This window comes from Orycteropus afer, unplaced genomic scaffold, assembly GCF_000298275.1.
Source record: "Orycteropus afer afer isolate SDZICR_OR568_19922 unplaced genomic scaffold, OryAfe1.0 scaffold00037, whole genome shotgun sequence".
Lineage (NCBI taxonomy): Eukaryota > Metazoa > Chordata > Mammalia > Tubulidentata > Orycteropodidae > Orycteropus > Orycteropus afer.
This window is the reverse complement of record NW_006921624.1, coordinates 12652598-12674573: the sequence shown is the minus strand read 5'-3', so window position 1 is coordinate 12674573 and position 21976 is coordinate 12652598. Positions and strand designations below refer to the sequence as shown.

The 21976-nt window shown below is 48.7% G+C and overlaps 1 protein-coding gene across 1 annotated transcript in view; it reads right to left on the bottom strand.

Annotated features, from left to right (window-relative positions):
* Positions 1-21976, bottom strand: part of WHRN (whirlin) — a 118641-nt gene that overhangs the window by 55116 nt on the left and 41549 nt on the right. The window contains exon 4 of the mRNA XM_042780388.1: positions 15980-16105. Coding sequence (XP_042636322.1) covers positions 15980-16105 — 126 coding nt within the window. The remainder of the gene's footprint in view (positions 1-15979; positions 16106-21976) is intronic.

Sequence of the window (21976 nt, the reverse complement as noted above, 5' to 3'; positions counted from 1 at the left end):
ACAGAGTCACTGTACCAAAAAGAATGGGTCAATGTTCATCCATTTCAGGAGGTGGCATATGATCAAGAACCAATTGTATGGAAGGAAGGAGTCGAAGCTGCACTGAAGGAATTAGGGAAAAGCAAGGCTCCAGGAATTGATGGAATACCCACTGAAATGTTTCAATAAACAGATGCCTTGCTGGAGGCACTTGCTCATTTATGCCAAGAAATATGGAAGACATCTATGAGGCCAACTGCTTGGAAGACATCTGTATTTGTACCCATTCCTAAGAAAGGTGACCAACAGAATGCAGAAATTATTCAACAATATTAATATCACATCTAAGTAAAATTTTGCTGAAGATAATTAAAGAATGGTTGCAGCAGCATATTGACAAGGGACTTCCAGAAATGCAAGCTGGATTCAGAAGAGGATGTGGAATGAGGAACATCATTGCTGATGTCAGATGAATCTTGACTGAAATCAGAGAATACCAGAAAGATGTTTACTTGTGTTTCATTGACTATGCAAAGGCATTCAACTGTGTGGATCATAACGAACTATGGATAACATTGAGAAGAATAGGAATTCCAGAACACTGAAAAATGGTGCTCATAAGGAACCTGTCTATAGACCAGGAAGCTGTTGTCTGAACAAAACAAGGGGATACTAACTACATGGTTTAAAATCAGGAAGGGAGTGCATCAGGGTTTTATTCTTTCACCGTACTTGTTCAATCTGTATGCTAAAGAAATAATCCAAGAAGCTAGACAATATTAAGAAGAATGCAACATCAGGATTGGAGGAAGACTCATTAACAACCTGCAATATGCAGGCACAACCTTGCTTGCTGAAATTGAAGATGACTTGAAGCACTTAGTGATGGAGATTAAAGTCTGCAGTATGGATTACATCTCAACATTTAAAAAAAAAAAACCTCACAACTGGACCAATAAACATCATCAGGATAAATGGACAAAAGACTGACATTGTCAAAGATTTCATATTACTTGGTTCCACAATCAACACTCAGCACAATCAGCAGTCAGGGAATCCAATGTTGTATTGCACCAGGCAAATCTTCTGCAAAAGACTCTCTAACGTATTGAAGAACAAAGATGTCCCTTTGAAGACTAAAGTGTGCCTAACCCAAGCCATGGTATATTCAATAGCGTTATATGCATGTGAAAGCTGGACAATGAATAAGGAAGACAGAAGAAGAGTTGATGCTTTTGAGTTGTGGTGCTGGCAAAGAATACTGAAAGTACCACGGACTGTCAGAAGAACTAACAAAACTGTCCTGGAAGAAGTGTAGCCAGAATGCTCCGTGTTAAGTGAGAAAGGCCAGACTCTGTCTCACCTACTTTGGTCATGTTGTCAGAGAGACCACCCTGGAGGAGGATATCATGCTTAGTAAAGTGGAGGGTCAGTAAAAAAAGGGGATGATCCTCAATGAGATGTATCGACACAGTGGCTGCAATGATGGGCTCAGGTATAGCAAAGATTGTGAGGCCAGCACAGGACAAGGCAGTATTTCGTTCTGTTGTGCACAGGGTTGCTATGAGTCGGAGCCGACTTAATGGCATCTGACACCACCAGCATCACCATATGCCACTACCATCCACCGGTCAGTCTGCCACACTGTGGTCGCCTGTTTGTTGCTGCGATGCTGGAAGCTATGCTACCAGTTTTTCAAGTACCATCAGGGTCACTCACTGTGGACCATTTTCAGGAAAGCTTACAGAGCAAGAGATTAAGAAGACAGGCCTGCCATTCTACTTCTGAAAATCAGTCAATTAAAATTCAGTGGGTCACAACAGAATACCGTCCAGTACAGTGCCGGAAGACGAGCCCCGAGCACAGGCGGCCCTCAAACTACACAGTGGCCGCAATGACGGACTTGAGCAGACCAACGGTTGTGACGAGGACGCAGGGCCAGGCAGCGTTTTGTTCCACTTACGTGGAGCGGCGACAACTCAGAGCTGACCTGACCAACAACGGAAACACCACCACCACGCCAGGCACTGGGCTGGGGTTGTTAAGCGTCAGCTCATTTCATCCTGACAGCATAGTACCTAGGACAGAGGCACCAACACAATTTTTCTGGAGAACCTGGATTCCATGGGAGGATGGGAAGCTCAAGTCTTCCTCCACCGTCCCTGGGAGGGGGAGCAGGATGCCGACACTGACGTCCAGGGCCCGCGGGCCCCTTGTACAGGGCCCAGGGGATAAGAGGTGGCCGCTGCACTTTACCAAGAGGCAGCCTCCAGGATAGGGCTCATGAGAGAAGAGGCCGTCATAGACGAGAGCCCTGTTATCTAAGCTGGACTTCAGCAATGACATAGGACTTGTTAGCCCGGCTCTTTCAGATTTACAATGCCCACAGCAATCGGGCACACTAGGATGCTGAGCAGGAGGGCTGGTGAGGATGCTGTCTGGAACCACTCCTTGTGTGTAGGTTGTGTGTGAGGTCAGGGCTGACGTGCTAGGGGAGGAACTGGGAGGACCAGCTGCCAGTTCATTTGATCCCGGGGAGGCAGCACAGACTGCCCCATGGCTGCAGGCAGGGCCTCTAGTAGAACCTGACCCAACTTGGTGTTAGAGTAGAGCGTCAAGCATGAAACTTTGGTACCTACTTCCTGGCTCTGTGACCTTGGGCAAATCACCTCCCCTCTCTGATCCCTTGTTTTTTTCACCCACAGACAAGTCTGATGCTAATTTCCTCCAGGGTTATACCAAAAATAAGGAACAACTTTTTAAAGCCAATGTTCTTTTAGTACCCCTATCTGCATTTAAGTGCCACGTGAGAGCCTGGAGTTAACATCCTCACCACATTCCTGGAGGTAACCTCATCCCAGTTTTATAGATGAGGAAACAGAGTGTCAGGGAGAGAAAGTGACAATGCAGCAAGTGGCGGGGCTGTGATTCAACCCCAGGTCAGTCTGTCTCCAAAGCATCTGCTACTAACCACTGTGTGACGCTGCCTGATAACACGAGCATACACAGTAAGCCTAAGAAATGGCTGTGGTCATGGTGGTTCTTACTTGTTTCCAAAAAAAAAAAAAAAAAACATAATGTTTTCTTGTTGAAGTACAGCTTCAGCCAGAAACTCATATTTAAACACATCTTAAAATGTGGAGCCAGGCCAACATTACCATGTGGGAATGGCAGACAGTCAATAATGTGGGCTTTAGGTCCCTGCCTCCCGGCCCATGGCAGATATTGCTAAGCGATTCTTAGCATTAGCGAAGCACTGTTTCTTGCAGAGCCCAGCTGCAGCCTTACAGCTTCCAACACTAAAGGCAGCCAGGCTCATTAAACAGTGTTGGCACACAAGGCACAGATGATGTGCTGTCCACAACAGTGGGGCACGCACTGGACCTAGAGTTGGAGAAACACGGACAGAGCCCTTTCAAATGTAAAACACCCCACCAATCAAAGGCTTTGACTCCTGGGCCCACCAATCCGAGGCACTGACTCCTGGGCTCTACCCATCCCTGTTAGCAGCGCACAGAGGTGAGGCATGTGGATCAGATGCACCCATGTTCGAATCGTTGCTTCTCTGCCAACTAAGACCATGCTCTGAACAAGGTGCTTAATCTCACCAAGCTCACAGTTTTCTTCATCAGTAAAACAGGGATATTATTGTAAGTGAGAAGTAACCAGAAGATGCTTCTGCCCTAGTTTTCTGACTTCTATTATTATGGTTCCCTATTATCACCTCAATGAGCCCTAGTGGTGCAGTGGCTAAGCACTTGACTGCTAATCTGAAGGTCGATGGTTCAAACCCACCAGTTGCTCCATGGGAAAAAGATGTGGCAGTCTGCTTCCATAAAGATTACACCTTTGGCTATTCCTTAAAAAGCTGGAATTAGAAACACCATTTGACCCAGCCATTCCATTACTAGGTATATATCCTAAAGAAGTGAGAGCCAGGACAAGAACAGAAACATGCACACCCATGTACATCGCAGCACTATTTACAATAGCTAGAAGAAGGAAACAACCTAGGTGTTCATCAACAGAAGAATGGATAACCAAACTATGGTACATACACACAATGAAATGTTATGCAACCCTGAAGAATAACCTAGAATGTGCAAAACACTGCATAACGTGGATGAACTTGGAGGACATTATGCTGAGTGAAGCAAGATAACCACAGAAGGACAAATATTGTATAAGTCCATTATTGTGAAAAATCAAGGAAAGGTTTATCTATGGAAGGAAGTTTTCTTTGTTGGTTACCAGGGGTAGGAGAGGAGGGCAGGGAACACTGTTAGATAGGTAGAGACAAATACTGAAGGGCAATGTACCAAATGTGAGTCATCAACACGGTGGCATTAAGGAAGAGGAAGACTTAGAGAGGTACATGGGACAACAAGAAAACATTATTTTTTATTGGAAATAAGTAAGAACCACCATGACCACAGCCATTTCTTGTCCCAGACAACAAAGATGAACCCTTTTGCACATACAGTACTACACTGTCAGGACGGTAAATACTGATATACAGGTGGATAGATGGGTGGACAGGCTGAACTATTAGGTATGTCTATGCAGGGAGGAGTGTGCCCAAGACCATGTATAGGCTTGGCAGACAATGTTTCTATAAGTAAATTTGTATGTTCTGTAAGAATTTCCAGGTATATAGTAGAGCTGACAAGGGACAAGGCTGTAGTCACTTCTTAGCCACAGCCAGCTCCCCAGAGGGAATGAATACTTGAACCTGTGGGCTCAGGACCATAGTCACAGGGGAAATCAAGCTCAACTGGCATAACATACTACACAAAACATTGTTCTACCTCCTACTTTGGTGAGTAATGACTGGGATCTTAAAAGCTTGCACGTGGCCATCCAGATGCAGTGATGGGTCTCTCCTCATCCAGAACAAAGAAGAATGAAGAAAACTAAAGATTCATGGAAACAATCAGCCAAAGCAACTGGTACACCACACAATCCTCAGCCTCTATGACTATGAGACCAGAAGAACTAGATGGTGCCCGGCTACCACTGTCAACCAATAGGAGGGGGATCTATGTAGGAGATCCTGGATAAAGTGGGAGAACAATGTGGAACAAAACTCAAAATAATTGGAAAAAAAAAAAAAAAGAGGATCAGGTTTGCTGGTCTGATAGAGCCTGGTAGAACCACTGAGACTATGGTGCCCGGCTACCACTGTCAACCAATAGGAGGGGGATCTATGTAGGAGATCCTGGATAAAGTGGGAGAACAATGTGGAACAAAACTCAAAATAATTGGAAAAAAAAAAAAAAAAGAGGATCAGGTTTGCTGGTCTGATAGAGCCTGATGGAACCACTGAGACTATGGCCCCTAGCTGCCCTTCAGGTCTGGAATTGAACCCACTCCTGTGGCTTCCAGCCAAACAAAAAACAGGAATATGAGCTGAACCTTTACATTAGGTAGATACACTCCTTGAAGAGAACAATCATGGGAGAATAGAATGGCTGTGTATGCACAGGGAGACAGCTCAGGGGGCAGGAGTGCATGGAGGGAAGGACACAGGGAAGAACTAACTATGGGGAGGAAGTGGGAGGTGAGCTGTTGCATTGTGGTAAATTGGAGTCAATGTTATGAGACAAAGTGTATGTGAGCTACTGCACAGAAAATCAATTTGCTCTGTAAACTTTCACCCAAATCACAATTTAAAAAAAAAATTACAGCCTTGGAAACGCTATGGGGCAGTTCTACTCTGTCCTATAGCGATACTATAAACTGGAATTGATTCAAGGGCAATGGATTTGGATTTTGTGTTTTTATTTACTTCCTCATGGGGCTGTGAGGAGGAAAGATTAAGATGGTTCCCATGAAGCATCTGGCAAGGGGCTCAGCTCACAGTGAGTGGTCGCTAAATAACAGCTTTAGTACTGCTGCTGCTATGCAGATGTCAGGAGTATCACTGGGGCTGGGGGTGGGATAGGGGTGGGCATGAACACACAACCATATACACAGAGAAAAGCACAGAAGGAAAAAGTCCATTATGCACTTCTCCCTCACATCCAGGGAGGCCTCTGTGTTCCTCCCAGAGTTTGCCCCAAGAACTAGAGTTGGCCAGAGGAGAGGCTGTGAGGTGAGGGAGACACTGGAAGAGGACTTCTGTGGGTAAGATCCGCAGCCACCTGGGCTCCAATCTCTGCCCCTCTACCTATTAGCTGTATGACCTTGGGCAAGTCACATCACCTCTCTGGGCCTCAGCTGCTCCACCTCTAAAATGGGGATAATACCAGTACTTCCCTCAAAGGCTACTGGGAGGATTGAGAGCCTCAGTGCGGGCACCGTGCTGGCAGAGGGAGCACTCCCCCAATGCTGCCCATTCCAGTTACTACTGTAAATGAGAAGCACCTAGCAGAGCCTCTGCCCTAATGTACTGACCCCTGTTATTACCATCCCCTATGATCTAGGACCCCGCTGACCCTTCTAGCATTCACCACAATTTTACTTCAACGCACTCTGAATGGCCAGAAGAATCCTCCAGGTCCCAAATACACAATGGCGTGGAGACACTGACAGCAGAGAACCAGGCAGAAGCGGGCGGGCTGCGTGCCTGGCTGCTAGGGGCTGCCAGTCAGGGTGATTTTCCACCACAGAAATCAGGGTTATAGGACCCAGTGGCTGACAGGTAGGTCCGGGAACCAAGCCCCACCCAGTTCCACCACTTTCTGGCTATGGAACTTCAAGCAAATGAAGACCTCTCTGAACCTCAGTTTACTCCTCAACAGCATGGTATCTACCGCAGAGGCTGCTGAGGGATTCATGAACGTGGGTCGTAAAAAAGCGCTTCCCGTAGTGCCTGGCACAGATAAGCACTAGGTGGATGCTAGCGTCATCCTTTCTCACCAGCACTCAGCCAACACATCACCTGGGGCACCAGAGCCCTCGCTGCCTTCTGTCTCCCACTCCCAGCCTCCCCCTTCAACCTCACTGGCACCCAGAGCACGCAGCAGCCACAAATCCAGGTGACGGGCCGCACGCACCTCCCTACAGGCCCCCGACTGCCAGCACCTGGTGCCTAATGCCTGCAGTGCTCTGGCAACAAGAACCACAGGCCCTGGGGTGGCAGGCAGGGACACAGCCATCCAGCACACAAAGCTCTCTCCAGACCCTGCTCGAGGAAGAGGAGAAAATGGGAAGGGGGGGTTGCATTTTGTAGTTTCTCCCTGCCATGTTCTCTTCTATCTCCAACTGCTGACAGAAGCAAGAACTAGCCAACACCTTGGGCTCTCGATCACTACAGTCAACAGTGACAATAACAAGCTAAGATACAGTGTTGAGCAGGCCCACCTGAACACTCTGATGTGGCTGGCAACAATTTCATCAACAATTTGTAAATCACAGTCGTCAAGGTTTGAACCAAGAAGCAGTTTTCTAAGAAGCTGATGGTTGGGCCACACAGGGAACAGAGTATTGAGAAGGGTCTCAAGTTACTGTGTATACAGCAGGCCAACTGAAGAGGTCTGGAAGGAAATGCAACGGCTGACGGCTGTCATGTCCCAGGGCTGGGCCTGGGGCAGGTGAGGAAGGACATTCACTGCAAACACAGGCCAGTGCACTGCCTGACTTTCACAGTCAGCAGGTACTAATTTTGCTATTAAGAGATAAAACATTTTTTCAGTATATATTACTGAAAAGATATATATTACAGTATATATTATTTCAGAGATGGTGTTGATCTTGAACACTTGGCTAAGGTGGCATCAGGCAGGATTCTCCATTGTAAACTTATCCTTTTTTAACTATGAATGAAATATATTGGGGGAGATTTAAAACTACGGGAAAAATTCCGTTTCTGCTAACTTTGTTCCCTCTGATTCTAACATCCACTGGTGGATCTTGCCTGTGACAGCCACCACTGTGAGGCTCTAACGGTGAGTGTATTGCCTTATTCTTCTACATTCATTAACAGAAATTTTTCTGTAAGAAAGCACTGCTTCTCTTCCCCCTCCCCCACTGATTTATTTACACAGTTATTTGCATTGATTTGGACTTAAAGATATTTATTTTATTCTCTGGTTACAATCCAGTTCTATCCTTATTTATTCTGGGCTCAAGTTGTTCCACCTTTGATGACTGGCAGCCCCGGCACCTTGGCTCCCGTGCACATCAGACACGCTCCTGTGCTTTATTCCCACACCTCCTCATTCTCTGGCACCGGAAGATGCCCCAGGCTCCTCTTGTACTTTCCCTGCCCTGGTACTCCATCAACCTTCCGCAAGAACCCCTGGCTCCTCTTCTCCAGAGAACAGTTTCTACAACCTGGGTGCCAAGTGTGCCTATTTGGGGGAGCGTGTGCCTATCTCTCGGGCCCAGTGAAGGAAGCTAGAAGAGGAACACCGTGACCCGCCAGAAGGACACACACATCCGACTGGAATGCTCTGCAGAAGAACAAATATGTTCAAGCAGAATGCGCCTTAGAAGCGAGGAAAAGGAGACTTTTCATCATCAGAAGAGACCAATCATTAGGGATGCTGGGAAAAGCAGTGCATCAGCGAAAATGAGGGAAACCATCCTCAAGATGGATGAGCACCATTAACTGCAACAACAGACTCAAACACAGCAGCAGTCACGGCGACTGAACAGGACTGGGCCACACTCAACCTGTTAGACTATGAGGTCCCGAGTTGGAGCCTCTCCATGGCAACTAACCTCCTAACTCATGCACATACACGTGTCTATTCCATGTATATTCCTCTCTGTTCAGCTGTGTGTTTACATATGTCCCCCACCAATAAGTCTATACTGATACTTTGGACTATAACGCAGCAGCACAGGCTTCATTCTATCTTCCCCCACCTTATTGAGAAGGTAGGTGACAGTGAGAAACCTAGCTCCCAGGACCCAAAAGTCACTTCTTTTTTCAAGTCTACTGCACTATACTTTGTGTCTCACCTACTTTGGTCATGTTGCCAGAAGGGACCATTCTCAGGAGAAGGATGCCATGCTTGGTAAAGTGGAGGGTCAATGAAAGAGGTCAAGGCCCTCAACAAGATGGACTGACACGGTGGCTGCAGCGATGGGATTCTGTATAGGATCATGAGGCTGGCACAGGACCAGGCAGTGTTTCATTCTGTTGTACATAAGGTCACTATGAGTCGGAGACAACTCGACGGCACATAACAATAACAACAACAATAATACAAATGAAGAAGTTTCAGAATTCCTAACCTACACTCTGTTGGGAAACAAATTTGCCAACTAGAGTATTGTGTTTGGGTACAGTTTGCTTTGTTTCTTGCCTTACAGTACCCAATCAAAACACTATTTTTCACAGTTACTTAGATCAGCTTCTTTCCCCACCCCATCCTCCTTCAGTGAGGTCCCGGGATTTGCTTGTAACTGGTCTCCATCCATCTCAGTCTGCACACCATCTTGACCACCACATTCTGGTTGACTTTTTAAAAAGTTTATATGCAGTACAGTTTACTTTGTGGTATATGGTCTATGGGACCCACCTCTCTGTGACCCTCGGCCAGTCCCTTTTCCTCCCTCTCTGTAAACTGGGAGGGATCATTAGAGTCCCTTACAGCCCCACTGGACGCTGTAGTTAGCATAGATGGACTCCTGCCATGTGCGCTCCATTGAGAAGAGCCCAGGGCTGCACCTGGGGCCCACAGAGCACCTGTAATGACCAGGCCTCACCGTGGACCATGCCATGTGGCTCATCTTCCTTCTGCACAAGGTGGGCATCTCCAAGGAGAAGTTTATGATGAGTCAGTTCACATCCCAGGTGAGTGTAGAAACCACCACCACCTCTTAGCAGGATTCATTCCTTCATCAAAAATGCTGGGCTCTCTGTTGTGTGCAGGCTGTGATTCAAATATGGCAGTGGGCAAGATCAGAGCCTTGGGGACAAAAAGACCTGGCTGTGCTCCTGCCTCGGCTATAGTCACTCTTTCATTTAAGAAATGCTTCTGGAACACCTACTGCATGCCAGGTGCCATCATGGCAAAGGGACACAGTGGGTAAAGAACACACAGTCTCTTTCCATGCAGCCAAGACCTGGGAGAAGAAATACTCCCAGTTACAAGTGGGGTTAAGAGCTCCCACCTCCAGCGCTGTGGTGAGGACGAGAGAAGTGACCCGGGGAGGCTGCCAGGTGAGCTTCCAGCAAGGAGGTGCTGTTCAGAGGCTTAGCCTAGTGTGGACGGACGGGGAGAGCCAATGCCAGCAGACGTCCATCTGCAGAGGGGTCAGCTCCAGCCAGCTGGCTTCACCAATGAAGTGGACACAGAGCCCACACACACGACAGATCTGCAGAGCAGCAGTCAGTCCTCAGGCCCCAAAGCTCTGATTCTGCCCCCCAACACCCCACACCTGCTGCGAGCTGCAAACAGTGTGGCGGCCACTCTAAGGGTGGAATAAACAGGAGCAGAGTTGGCTCTGAGGAACCTCAGCTGGGACAGCAGCCTGGTGCCACACGCAGAACCAAAACGAGCCTCCGGCCCTGAGCAACCTCCGTGCTGGCGGCCACAGGATCTGGGACAACCACTCTGAGCTTCAGGAACTTGGTGACTTCTAAGAAGATTAAATGTCCTTTGTTTCCTCTTGCTGCATTCTTTCCATATTTAGTCAAGTTAGGGTCCTAGGGAGGTGGCAGAGCAAAGCACACAGGTTTTGGACTCTGAAGGGCTGGTGCCTGTGTGATGATGGACAAGTTACTGTACCTCTCTGAGACTCAGCTGCTCATCTAGTAGATGGCACTGTTGAAATCCACCGTGTGGCTAGTCTGCGGACTGAACTAATGCCTGTGTATTACAGTGCTGGTGAAGAACACAGAATGTACTACAGACTGCCAGAACAATGGACACATCTGTCCCGGAAGAAGTACAACCACAGTACTCCCTAGAAGCAAGGATGGTGAGCCTGTTCCACATATTTTGGACACACCAACAGGAGGAACCAGCCTCTGGAGAAGGACATCATGCTTGGTAAAAGGAGAAGGTCAGCAAAAAAGAAGACGACCCTCAATGAGGTGGATTAACACAGTGGCTGCAACAAGGGGCTCAAATACGGTAAGGATTGTAAAGATACCACAGGACTGGACAGTATTTCATTCTTTTGTACATAAGGTCACTGTAAGTTAGAACCCACTCAATGGCATCTAACAACAACGTTATCTAAAGTGTTTGGCACAGCTCTTGATTCATTATAACCAGTCAGTAAGTGGCAACTGCTGTAATTATTATTATTTTAAAATGCTAGTCAATCTTGTCCTTAAAAGAACAAAGAAGGTTTACAAGCTATTCTTTCTTCAGGGTTTGAAGCTGGGGGGAGGGCAGGTGCAAAGAGAGGCTCACAGGATAGATCCCCAAGGGTGAGGCAGCCCCGTCCTGGAGGGTGGGAGGTTTCTGAGTTTGGCCAGAGCTGTCCCTGGTGAGTACTAGGAGCCCAACAGGCCTCCAAAGTGCTTCTCCCCCCAAAGCAGGGCTTGCTCGCCCCTCTGCTGGACTCAACTGGGCCCTCAGGAGCTAAGTGGGCCAAGCAGCTGGAAGCCAGGCGGAAAGAAGCATTTTCACCCCAGGAAAGCTCTGTTAGCAGCAAGAAACCCTATTTACAAATAAAGCCTGTTCTTGGCTCCACGGCCCACACAGCCAAGCCCCTTTATTCCATTTCAATATGCCTAATTCTGCGGAAAGTGCATTGGCAATAAACGGAATTAATCAGTCCTGGGTACCAGGGGGAGTGTAGGCAGGTGTTAGCATATCCGAGGGGCCTTGCAGGACAAAGTAAAAACAGTGGCAGAGAATATAAAATGCTTTGCTGCAGTGGGGACTGAAGATGGAAAGGACTTGACGGAGGGCAGGCATTTTATGAGCAAATAAGCCTTTTTGACTGCCTGCAACCCAGCAGCAAAGCAAAGAGGCTGGGAAACTTCTCTGGATAGTCTTCCTCTGCCTTGTTTCAAAATGGAAATTGCTTTACTGTTGCTGTTTTTGTGGTTGTAAAAGTAATACTTGCTCCATTCAGACGCTGTATAAAGATGTAAGGAACTTGCTCCATTCAGACACGGTGTAAGGGTGTGAGGAACAAAGTGAAAGTCACTCATCATCTTACCAAGTTAAGATCATCACTGTGGACGTTTTGGTGTAGGTCTGAGCAGATTTTTTGCTATGCATATTTTTACCTAGACACATAACACAGATGAGATCCTGTTAGGTAAGTGGTTTTGCAGACTGTACGCTCCACTTAATAATATGCTATGGATATCCTTCCCTAGTAGTAACAATGGATCCCCAGCATCATCTTTTCATAGCTGCTGTCTTGATGAATTACTCACCCTGTGTGACCCAGCTCAGTTTGCCACACCAGTCTTACCCGGCACCTTCTCCCCACCTGACTTCCTGCATCAAGTCCTACTGACCTTCATTCGGTTCCTAGGACACTCAGGGCCTCAGCATCTAGCCTGAAATTCTCATTTCCTCTTTCACATACTTTTCTCTCTTCTTTTAAATTTCAACTGAAATGTTTCTTCCTCCAGGAAGCCTACGATATCCAAGACTGCAGCTGCTCAGACCTGTTACTGCAGATACTTCTCCCTCCTGACAACTATCCCAACTATAACTAACTAAACAGTTGTCTCATTTGTTTGTTTTCCTTGTTCCCCACTAGGATATAAGTTCCAGGAGGTCAGAGCCTGTTGGTTATGCTCGGCTCTGAAGCCACAGGGCAAGTCCTCAGCATACTGGCTGATTAAGTGGAAGGAAGGAGCAGCAGCCACAGATGTCCACTTCCTGTAGGTAACAGAAGGGTCTGCCAGTGGGGTACCTGTGTGGCCATCTCTGTGTGGCTACAGGAATCTGCAGGAGAAGGAGAATAGAATCTGCTCCAGGGTCAGGGTACCCTCTGGCCCTATTAGGTTGGGAAAAGACCACAGAAACCATGTGGCCCAACTGCTCAACTGCTCGCTGTCTAAACAGGGACAAGGAGGCCCAGAGAGGGGAGGGGGCACGTCCACTTACACAGAGTGGTCAATGGCAGACCCCTGGGCTTCCATCTCCCCATGCACCAGGCTACCTCAGGCTCTGTCAGGCCTGGGTTCAAATCCTAACTCTGACATTAGAAAGAACATGACCCTGGGCAACTCAGTTTAACTCAATATGACTTGGTTCCTTTGGCTGTAAAACAGGGACGGTAACATGCTCGTTATCATTGGGAGGCAGTGTCATGCAGTGGTTGTGACAGGGACTGAAGAGTGCCCTGTTTTGAGTTCAGATCCCAACTCTAATGAAACTTTCTAGCTGGTGACCTTGGGGAAGTTGCTTCACAGGGCTCCTTAATCTGTCAAATGTATGATGGCGATAAGAACAGTCCTTCCCTGTCACACTGCTGCAAACCTTAGGTAAGATAATCAATGTGAAGCACTTATAACTGCTCAGTAAGAATAACATAGTATTGGTTGACAGACAATGGTTCTACAAGTATATTTGTGTGTTCTATAAGAATTCCCAGGTGTATAGTAGAGCTGACAAGGGACAAGGCTGTAGTCACTTCTTGGTCACACCCAGCTACCCAGAGGGACTGAGTAGTTGAACCTGTGGGCTCGGGACCATATCATAGGGGACATCAAGCTCAATTGGCATAGCATACTACACAAAACATTGTTCCACCTCCTGCTTTGGCAAATAGTGACTGGAATCTTAAACGCTTGCAAGCAGCCATCTAGGTACAACAATGGGTCTCTCCTCATCCAAAGCAAAGAAGAATGAAGAAAACCAAAGACTCATGGAAACAATTAGTCCAAGCAACTAGTATATCATGTGGTCCACAGCCTATACAACTGAGACCAGAAGAACTAGATAGTGCCCAGCTACCACTGTCAACCACTCGGAGGGGGACCTATGTAGGAGATCCTGGATAGAGAGGGAGAACAATGTGGAACAAAACTCAAAATCATTTGGAAAAAAAAAAAAGGGGGACCAGGTTTGCTGGTCTGATAGAGCCTGGTGGAACCACTGAGACTATGGCCCCTAGCTGTCCCTCAGGTCTGGAATTGTGCCCACACCTGTGGCTTCCAGTCAAACAAAAGACAGGCATATGAGGTGAACACTTACCTGAGGTAGACACACTCCTTGGAGAGAACAATCATGGGAGGAAGAAGACTGTTTATGCACAAGGAGACAGGTCAGGGGGCAGGAGTGCATGGAGGGATGGACACAGGGAAGAGGTAACTATCGGGAAGAAATGGGAGGGAAGCTGTTGCATTGGGGTAAATTGTGGTCAATGTCATGAGACAACATGTATGTGAACTGCTGTATGGAGAGTGAATTTGCTCTGTAAACTTTCACCCAAATCACACACACACACAGAGAATAACATGGTATTAAAAGCTACCATTAGTCACAAATCAGAGAGACAGTGAGTTGTTTTTAGGTGCTATTGAGTTGGCTCTGACTCACAGTGACCCTGCCTACAGCAGAACAAAACACCACCGGCCCTGCGCCATCTCACAATCGCTGCTGTGCCTGAGCCCATCGTTGCAGCCACTGTTTCAATCCATCTGGCTGAGGGTCTTCCCCTGATTCACAAGAGAGGGAGTAGATACCCAATAAATGTTAAATGTTGCTATTATCAACTAGTTAGCACCTCATCTTTTCAACAGTCCTGAGGAAGAGATATGTTATTATTATGTGGGAGAAGAGAAGCTCAGACAGTGGCGGGACCCCCCAAGGTCACATAGTGAAGGCAGCAAAGTGGGGATTGGAACCCAATCTCCCAACTCCAAATCCAGAGCTCTTCCCACTATCCCATGTTGCCTGAGAGCGTCACAGGCACAGACCTGTCTGCTATTCAGGTCTTCCCACTCCTCCAATCCATCTGCCCCGATGCTGCTCAAGTGATCTCCTAAACCACTCGGGTCCACTATGACCTTCCTGTCCCCATGTCAGTGCAGCATTCAAGGCCCACTGTGATGAAGACACCATCTCATTCGGTGCTTTGCTCCCCAGCCCTTACATGAGGACTGGTCACCCAAGGTCAGACTCACATGGCTCCTTCAGCCAAAGGCACCCTTTCTTCTCTAGCCCCTTTACCCATCAACTTCTTGCATCCCCAAAGGCTTGACGGAAATGCCACCATGGTGCCCCACTCCACACGGCTGCTACCTTGGCCTCCCTGGCATCCAGATTTAGCCCAAACACACACTGCTCTTTATGTCCTGGCCCCAGTGCTCCTTGTAGGCAGAGACTCTCCCTAACTAACCATCGTCATCACCATCCCCAAGCTCTGAGCAAATTCCCAGCTCTCTCCAGCAGGTTGGTCCAGTGTGACAGTTAAGACCATGGGCTTTGGAATGAAGACTGCCTGGGTTCAAATCCAGCTCTGCCACCCACCACCTGCGTGACCCTGGGTAGGCTGGCTAACCAGCCCTATGCCTCACTTTCCCCAGCTGGAAAACCTGGATAATAACAACCTACTGCACTGGGTAGCATGAGGAGTCAATGCAATGTGTGAACTGAGTTATAAATGCTGGACACACTGTTAGCCCTCTTTAAAACGTGAGCTAATTATATTACTTCAATTATTGCTGCTTGTACCAGACTGAACGCAAGCCCCGAAGCTGCCTGATGCAACTCCAGCCCGAGTCGTGGCTTTCTCTTTTCTTGCCTCACCAAGCCCCACAACCAACCCTGAAGTCAGGGCAATCACAGGCCGCTGGCGGTGTTTCCAGAAGAGCAGCCATGAGAAGCTCAACCTCGCCCACTGCCCAGCACGCTGTAGGAGGCTCCCTGCTCTGGGCACCGCCGGGAGACTGGGGCGGGGGAGGCATGATGCCAAGGCAGGGGGACAGCCCTGCCACTTGCCAGGCAGCCGGGGGAGGGCTCCCCCGCAGGGATCAGTCCTCAAGCTGGGGTGCTGATTGCTCTGGCAGAAGCCTGATTAAAATCAGCATCAAAGACTCCATGCAACGGTCTCGCCACCCTTAACCTCACAGTGCAGGCCCAACGACCCATCCCTCCCATGGGAGTCGGGCGTCTCTCACCTTGAGCCCGCTGCTTTCTGCTTCCGAGCCTGGGTCCACGCCAGTGATGTAGATGCCCAGACCATACTCCGCTCCCCCACGGATGGTGAGGCCCAGGGATCGGCCGTCCCCGAGCACCAGGTTTACCTGCAGAAGGAGGGAGACAGCATTAGAGGGTCTGGAGGGCACCAGGGCATCGGCCCCAGGGTAGCAGGCCAGAGGCCTTCCGTACCTTAAAGGGAACACAGATTCAGGCGCATAAGGAAGCCCAGGAAAGGGCCCAGAAGATCCCCAGAATTTCTCTGTTTCTGCCCCAGTTGTGCCTCAGACTTGCTGAGTGACCTTAGCGATGGCCCCTTCCTGATCGTCACAGTTGCAATTGCAGTGAACGGATTCTGGAGGACACGACCCCTAAGGCTGCCCCAGTGCTGAGAGTCCAGGGGGTTTTGACATTCATGGTTTTTAAATGTTCTTCAAACCACAGGGCGCAGGCTCGCTCAGCCTTCACCGGCCACTGTGTACCTTATGCTTCATCAAGGAATGCTTGGCTCCCTTACCTTCCACCTTCCCTCCTTCGAATCAAGGCTATGTCCAGGCTTGGGCTGCCACCACCCTGCTACCCCGCAGCCTCCTACTCGGCAGGACTCTGCATCCTGATGAAGCACAGCCCTGGGCTCTGCAAGCACAGGGTGTACCCACTAAGTGCAGACCCCGCGCTGGGCCAGGGGACTCACAATGGCCCAGACACAGTCCTGTCCACAAGGGTCCACAGTCTTGTGGGGCAGAGAGTAGTGACCAGATCTTCATAGCACAGTGAGGTCACAACTATGATGGGTGGCCCGGGGCAATGATCCTGATAGGGGCAGGAGGGATGTTCAGGAAGGGCTTCCTAGAGAAAGTGATGTCTCAGATGAGATGGGAGTTAGCCAGGCAGGGGTGGGGGTGGCGAGGGAGGTGAGGGAGCATTCCAGGTGGATGGGAAAGCACATATCACTGGGTTGGAGAGAGTGCCTTGAACCACAACATGGAGGTGAGTCACTAAGGCCAGGGTGTGGAGTGTTGGGCGCAGGGGCAAGGTTAGGGTTGGGGACAGATTCTGGAAGGCCTCATAACCTACAAATGACCCACAGGTTAAGTGTGCTGTAGGTATGCAGGGGGAATTTATGGAAAAGAACAGGGGCCAGAAGATACAAACTTACCCCCAGGACTGAAAACATCCTAAAACAAGCCCGAACAGCATATCTCACTGCTACCAAGTTGGTTCCAACTCATAGTGACCCCTCCTTGGGTTTTCGAGGCAGTATCTCTACAGAAGTAGATTCCTTCTGAAGAGTGGCTGGTGGATTGAACTGCCAGCCTTCTGGTTAGCAGTGAAATGCCTTAGGCACTATGCCTCCACAGCTCCTTAATAGCATATGTTGTTGTTATATGCCTTCGAGTCAGACCCAACTCATAGCAACCCCTCCTTGGGCTTCAGAGGTGGTATCACTACGGAAGTAGATTGCCCAACCTTCCTTCTGAGAAGTGGCTAGTGGGTTTGGACCGCCATACTTCTGGTTAGCAGTCAAGTGCCTTAGGCACTACCCAACCATATAAGGGACTCAAAGAGAGCACAGTGTGGCTGCTCAAGGAGAAGGGACGGTAGGTGCCTGCAGCCATCAGGGGAAGGCAAACTTCACAGCATTAGATAAGGCCATCCAACCAGTTTTCTACTTCTGCAGAGTCAGTCATCTAAGAAGGAGCCCTGGAGTATAAACAGGTAAGCTGCTAACTAAAAGGCTAGCAGTTCAAAGCCTCCCAAAGGCTCTATAGGAAAAAGACCTGGCAATGTGTTTATGTAGAGATCATATCCAAGAAAACCCAAGGGGGCAGCTCTACTCTGTCACACGAGTTGGAAGAGTTGAAAACAGCTTGAAGGCACCCAGTAAGAAGTTACTTAGCCTCTCTGGGACTCAGCCTCATCTACAGCATGAGGAATGTGTGCTTGCTAAGGCTTCTGTGAAGAAGGTCAGAGTGAGAACACATGTGAACATACAGGGCAGTCCATGGCCCACAGCAAACACTCGACAAACAACAGTCATGTCAGTTCCACTTCGCACATCAGGGAACTGACGCATTCAGAAACCCAACAAGGCTACCCAGCTGAGGCCGACTCATGACCATGCCGGGGCTCCTCTGCTGGGCTTCTCTGCCTCTTGAGAGCAAAAAGTGGTGGTTTTGTCCCTGTTGGCTAGCTGACTGATGTCAAGAAGAGCCCAATAGACAGAGTGACTCTACAGGGTTTGATTCTAAGGCTGGGCACTCTGAGGTATGTCAGGATGGGGCAGCGCCAGGGAAGGGCTGTTCAGTAGGGTGCCTCAAGCCCTGTTAGCACCAGGCCAGCTCTGATTTACTCCTTAGGCAGGACAGCACCCATGGGGCCCTGAGCAGTCACCCAGAAGAGTGACAGAGATGGATGTTCTCCTGGAAACTGCACTCTGTGGATACTTCAGCACAGACTTAGGAACCACCACCCAGTCCCCGTGATCTGTCCCCTAGCCCCGATGGAGTCCTAGCTCCAAGGCTTGGATAGGTTTGGAGATGACGTGGGTTCAAGCCCCACCCTGGTTCCTCATGTCTGTGTATTTAGGTGACGTGACACAGCGTGGAGGTTATCTGCACCAATGCTGGAGCCACACTGTCAAGTTCGAATCCGTGCTAAGTGTGTGACTGCCCCTGGGCAAATTACTTCACTTCCTTGTGCCTCAGTTTCCTCCTCTATAAAGCAGAGGAGAAGATTATACCCACTTTCTTAAACTGTTATAAGGAATGAATGGGTCCATGCATGTGGAGCACAGAACAGTGCCTGGCCAAGCAGAATCACTCAGAAGATATAGGCTATGGCTACCACTGTCAACTACTCAGGAGGGACCGGCACAGGAGATCCCGGAGAGAGGGAGAACAATATAGAACAAAACTCAAAATCATGAAAAAAAAGAGGATCAGATTTGCTAGTCTGATAGAGCCTGGTGAGACCCCTGAGACCATGGCCCCTAGTTATCCTTCAGGTCTGGAACTGAACTCATTCCTATGGCTTCCAGCCAAACAAGAGACAGGCAATATGGGGTAAATATTTACATTAGGTAGATACACTCCTTGGAGTGACCACAGCGATCAGTCATGGGAGAACAGAAGGGCAGTGTTTGGACAGGGAGATAGCTCAGGGGGCAGGATTGCCGGGGAGGGAAGGACACAGGGAAGAGGTAACTATAGGGAAGAAGTGGGAAGAGAGCTGTTACACTGTGAGGAATTGTAGTCAATGTCATGAAACAAAATATGTATGAACTGCTACATGGAAAATGAATTTGCTCTGTTAACTTCCACTCAAATCACAATAAAAATTAAAAAAAGAAAATGTGAGCTACATTATTATCTTTACCATCACCATCTTGGGTGAGACTTTGAGAGCAAAAGTTGGTTCCAGCTCACAGCTTCTGCAGATGCACCCTGGAAAAAATGACAAGGCCTTCCTCACAGGGAAGATGTGAGCTGCTTTATAGGCAGGGATAGGCCGGGCAGATTTAAGGCATCCAAACATGTGCCAAGCCCTGATCTGTGCCAGCCTCTGTGCTGGGCACACATTCACAGCAGAATCTGACTGGGTCCCTACCCCCGAGACTCTCAGTGACATCCCTGAGAAGAAAACCTGGACCTGCTTGTGCCACTGGGAAGGTATAACGAATCCCCCCTCTTCAACGCCAGGGCACTCGATACCCCAGAGCTGCAAGTGCTGGCTGCTGGTGGCTTATAGCTGAGTCCTTTCTAGGCACTGCCCTGGCCTGAAAGGAGCTGCTTCACCCAGGTCCACAGCCCTCCACAGGAGTAGCTGGCACCCAATGACTAGCTGATTGGGGGGTGGGGGGAAGGACCATGACCTTTGCCTTAATTTAGGACAATGTCAGACCATGCAAGCCCCCAAGCTCCTGTGGAGTCAGCTGAGACCTGCTGCATCACAGCCCAACTCCTCCTCCGGCCCAGCTCAGTAACCCTCACTCCTTAACCAGTGTTGACCCCAAAGGCAGTGTACGGCTGCTGTAACAAATTACCACAAGCTTAGTGGTTTCAAGTCCTGGAGGCCAGAAGTCTAGAAAAAGTACCTAGAACTGCATTCTTTCTGGAGGCTCTAGAAGAATCCATGTCCCTGCTTTTCCAGATCCCACAGGCTGCCTGCGTTCCTCAGCTCGTGGTCCCTGCCTTTATCTTCAAAGCCAGCAGTGTAGAACCTTCCACTCCATCTCTCTCTTTCTGCTTCCATCAGCACAGCTCCTTTTTCTGATTCTGCCCTCTTGCCTTCCTTATAAGGACCCTTGTGATCACACTGGGCCCACCTGGATAAGCCAGGAAAATCTCCCATCTTAAGAGCTTTGACTTCATCACATCTGCAAAACCCCATTTGCCAGGTAAAGTAACATCCTCATGGACTTTGGCGATGAGGATGTGGACATCTTTGGGAGTGCAGGGGGATTCTGTCTCCCATAAACTTTGTTCAGGCCATTGTTGGACTCAGGGTCCATTCCTGAGAGCCTGATCTCAGGCTGAGCTTCCCAGAGAAATGGCCGCTGAGCCCTGAGGCTGAGGGGAAGCCAGGGAAGGTAAGTGCTCCAGGGGCAAGTTCACAGACAAAAGCCCAGAAACGGCAGAACAAGGCCTTCTGGAGAGACCACGAGGGTTCATCACAGCTGGAGTATGGCGGGAGGAGAGAAAGGGAGCAGCTGTCTACAAGCCAGGCCACCGGTGTGGCTTTTCAGCTGGAGGGTGACAGGCTCAGATTGGCATTTTACAAAGACTATTGGGAAGATGGGACAGGAGAGGGAGTAACCTAACCTCTGGAGAGAGATAGGCACCCCCAACCCCAAACCAAACCCACTGCCATCAAGTTGGTTCCAGCTCACAGCAATCCCCCAGGGTTTCCAAGGCTGCAAATCTTTTCTTTTTATTGTGATTTGGGTGAAAGTTTACAGGGCAAATTCATCTTCCACACAACAGCTCACATGTACTTTGTCTCATGACGTTGACTCCAATTTCCCACAATGCAACAGCTCCCCTTCTACTTCCTCCCCATAGTTACCTATTCCCTGTGTCCTTCCCTCCCCTGCACTCCTGCTCGCTGAGGTGTCTCCCTGTGCATACACAGCCCTTCTATTCTCCCACGATGTTCTCTCCAAGGAGTGTATCAACCTAGTATAAATGTTCACCTCATATGCCTTTTTTGTTTGTTTGGCTGGAAGCCACTGGAGTGAGTTCAATTCCAGGCCTGAAGGGCAGCTAAGAGCCATAGTCTCAGGGGTTTCACCAGGCTCTATCGTACCAGCAAATCTGGTGTCCCCCCCCAACTTTTTTTTTTGAGTTTTGTTCCACATTGTTCTCCCACTCTATCCAGGATCTCCTACATAGATTGCCCTCCAAGTGGTTGACAGTGGTAGCTGGGCACCATCTAGTTCTTCTGGTCTCATAGTCATATACGCTGAGGATTGCATGGTGTACCAGTCCCTCAGACTAATTGTTTCCATATGTATTCGGTTTTCTTCATTCTTCTTTGCTCTGGATGAGGAGAGACCCATCATTCTATGTAGATGGCTGCTTGCAAGCTTTTAAGACCCCAGTCGCTACTCACCAAAGTAGGAGGTAGAACAATGTTTTTGTGTAGTATGTTATTCCAGTTGAGCTTGATGTTCCGTGACCATGGTCTCAAACCCACGGGTCCAACTACTCGCTCCATTTGGGTAACTAGCTGTGACCAAGAAGTGACTACAACCTTGTCCCTTGTTCAGCTCTACTATATACCTGGAAATTCTTACAGAACATACAAATACACTTGTAGAAACACTGCCTGCCAGCCCTATACATGGTCATAGGCACACTGCCCCCTGCATGTTGTTGTTGTTATTTGCCATCAAGTCAGCCCCGACTCATAACGACCCCTCCTTGGGTTTCCGAGGCAGTATCACTACGGAAGTAGGAATGCCCAACCTTCCTTCC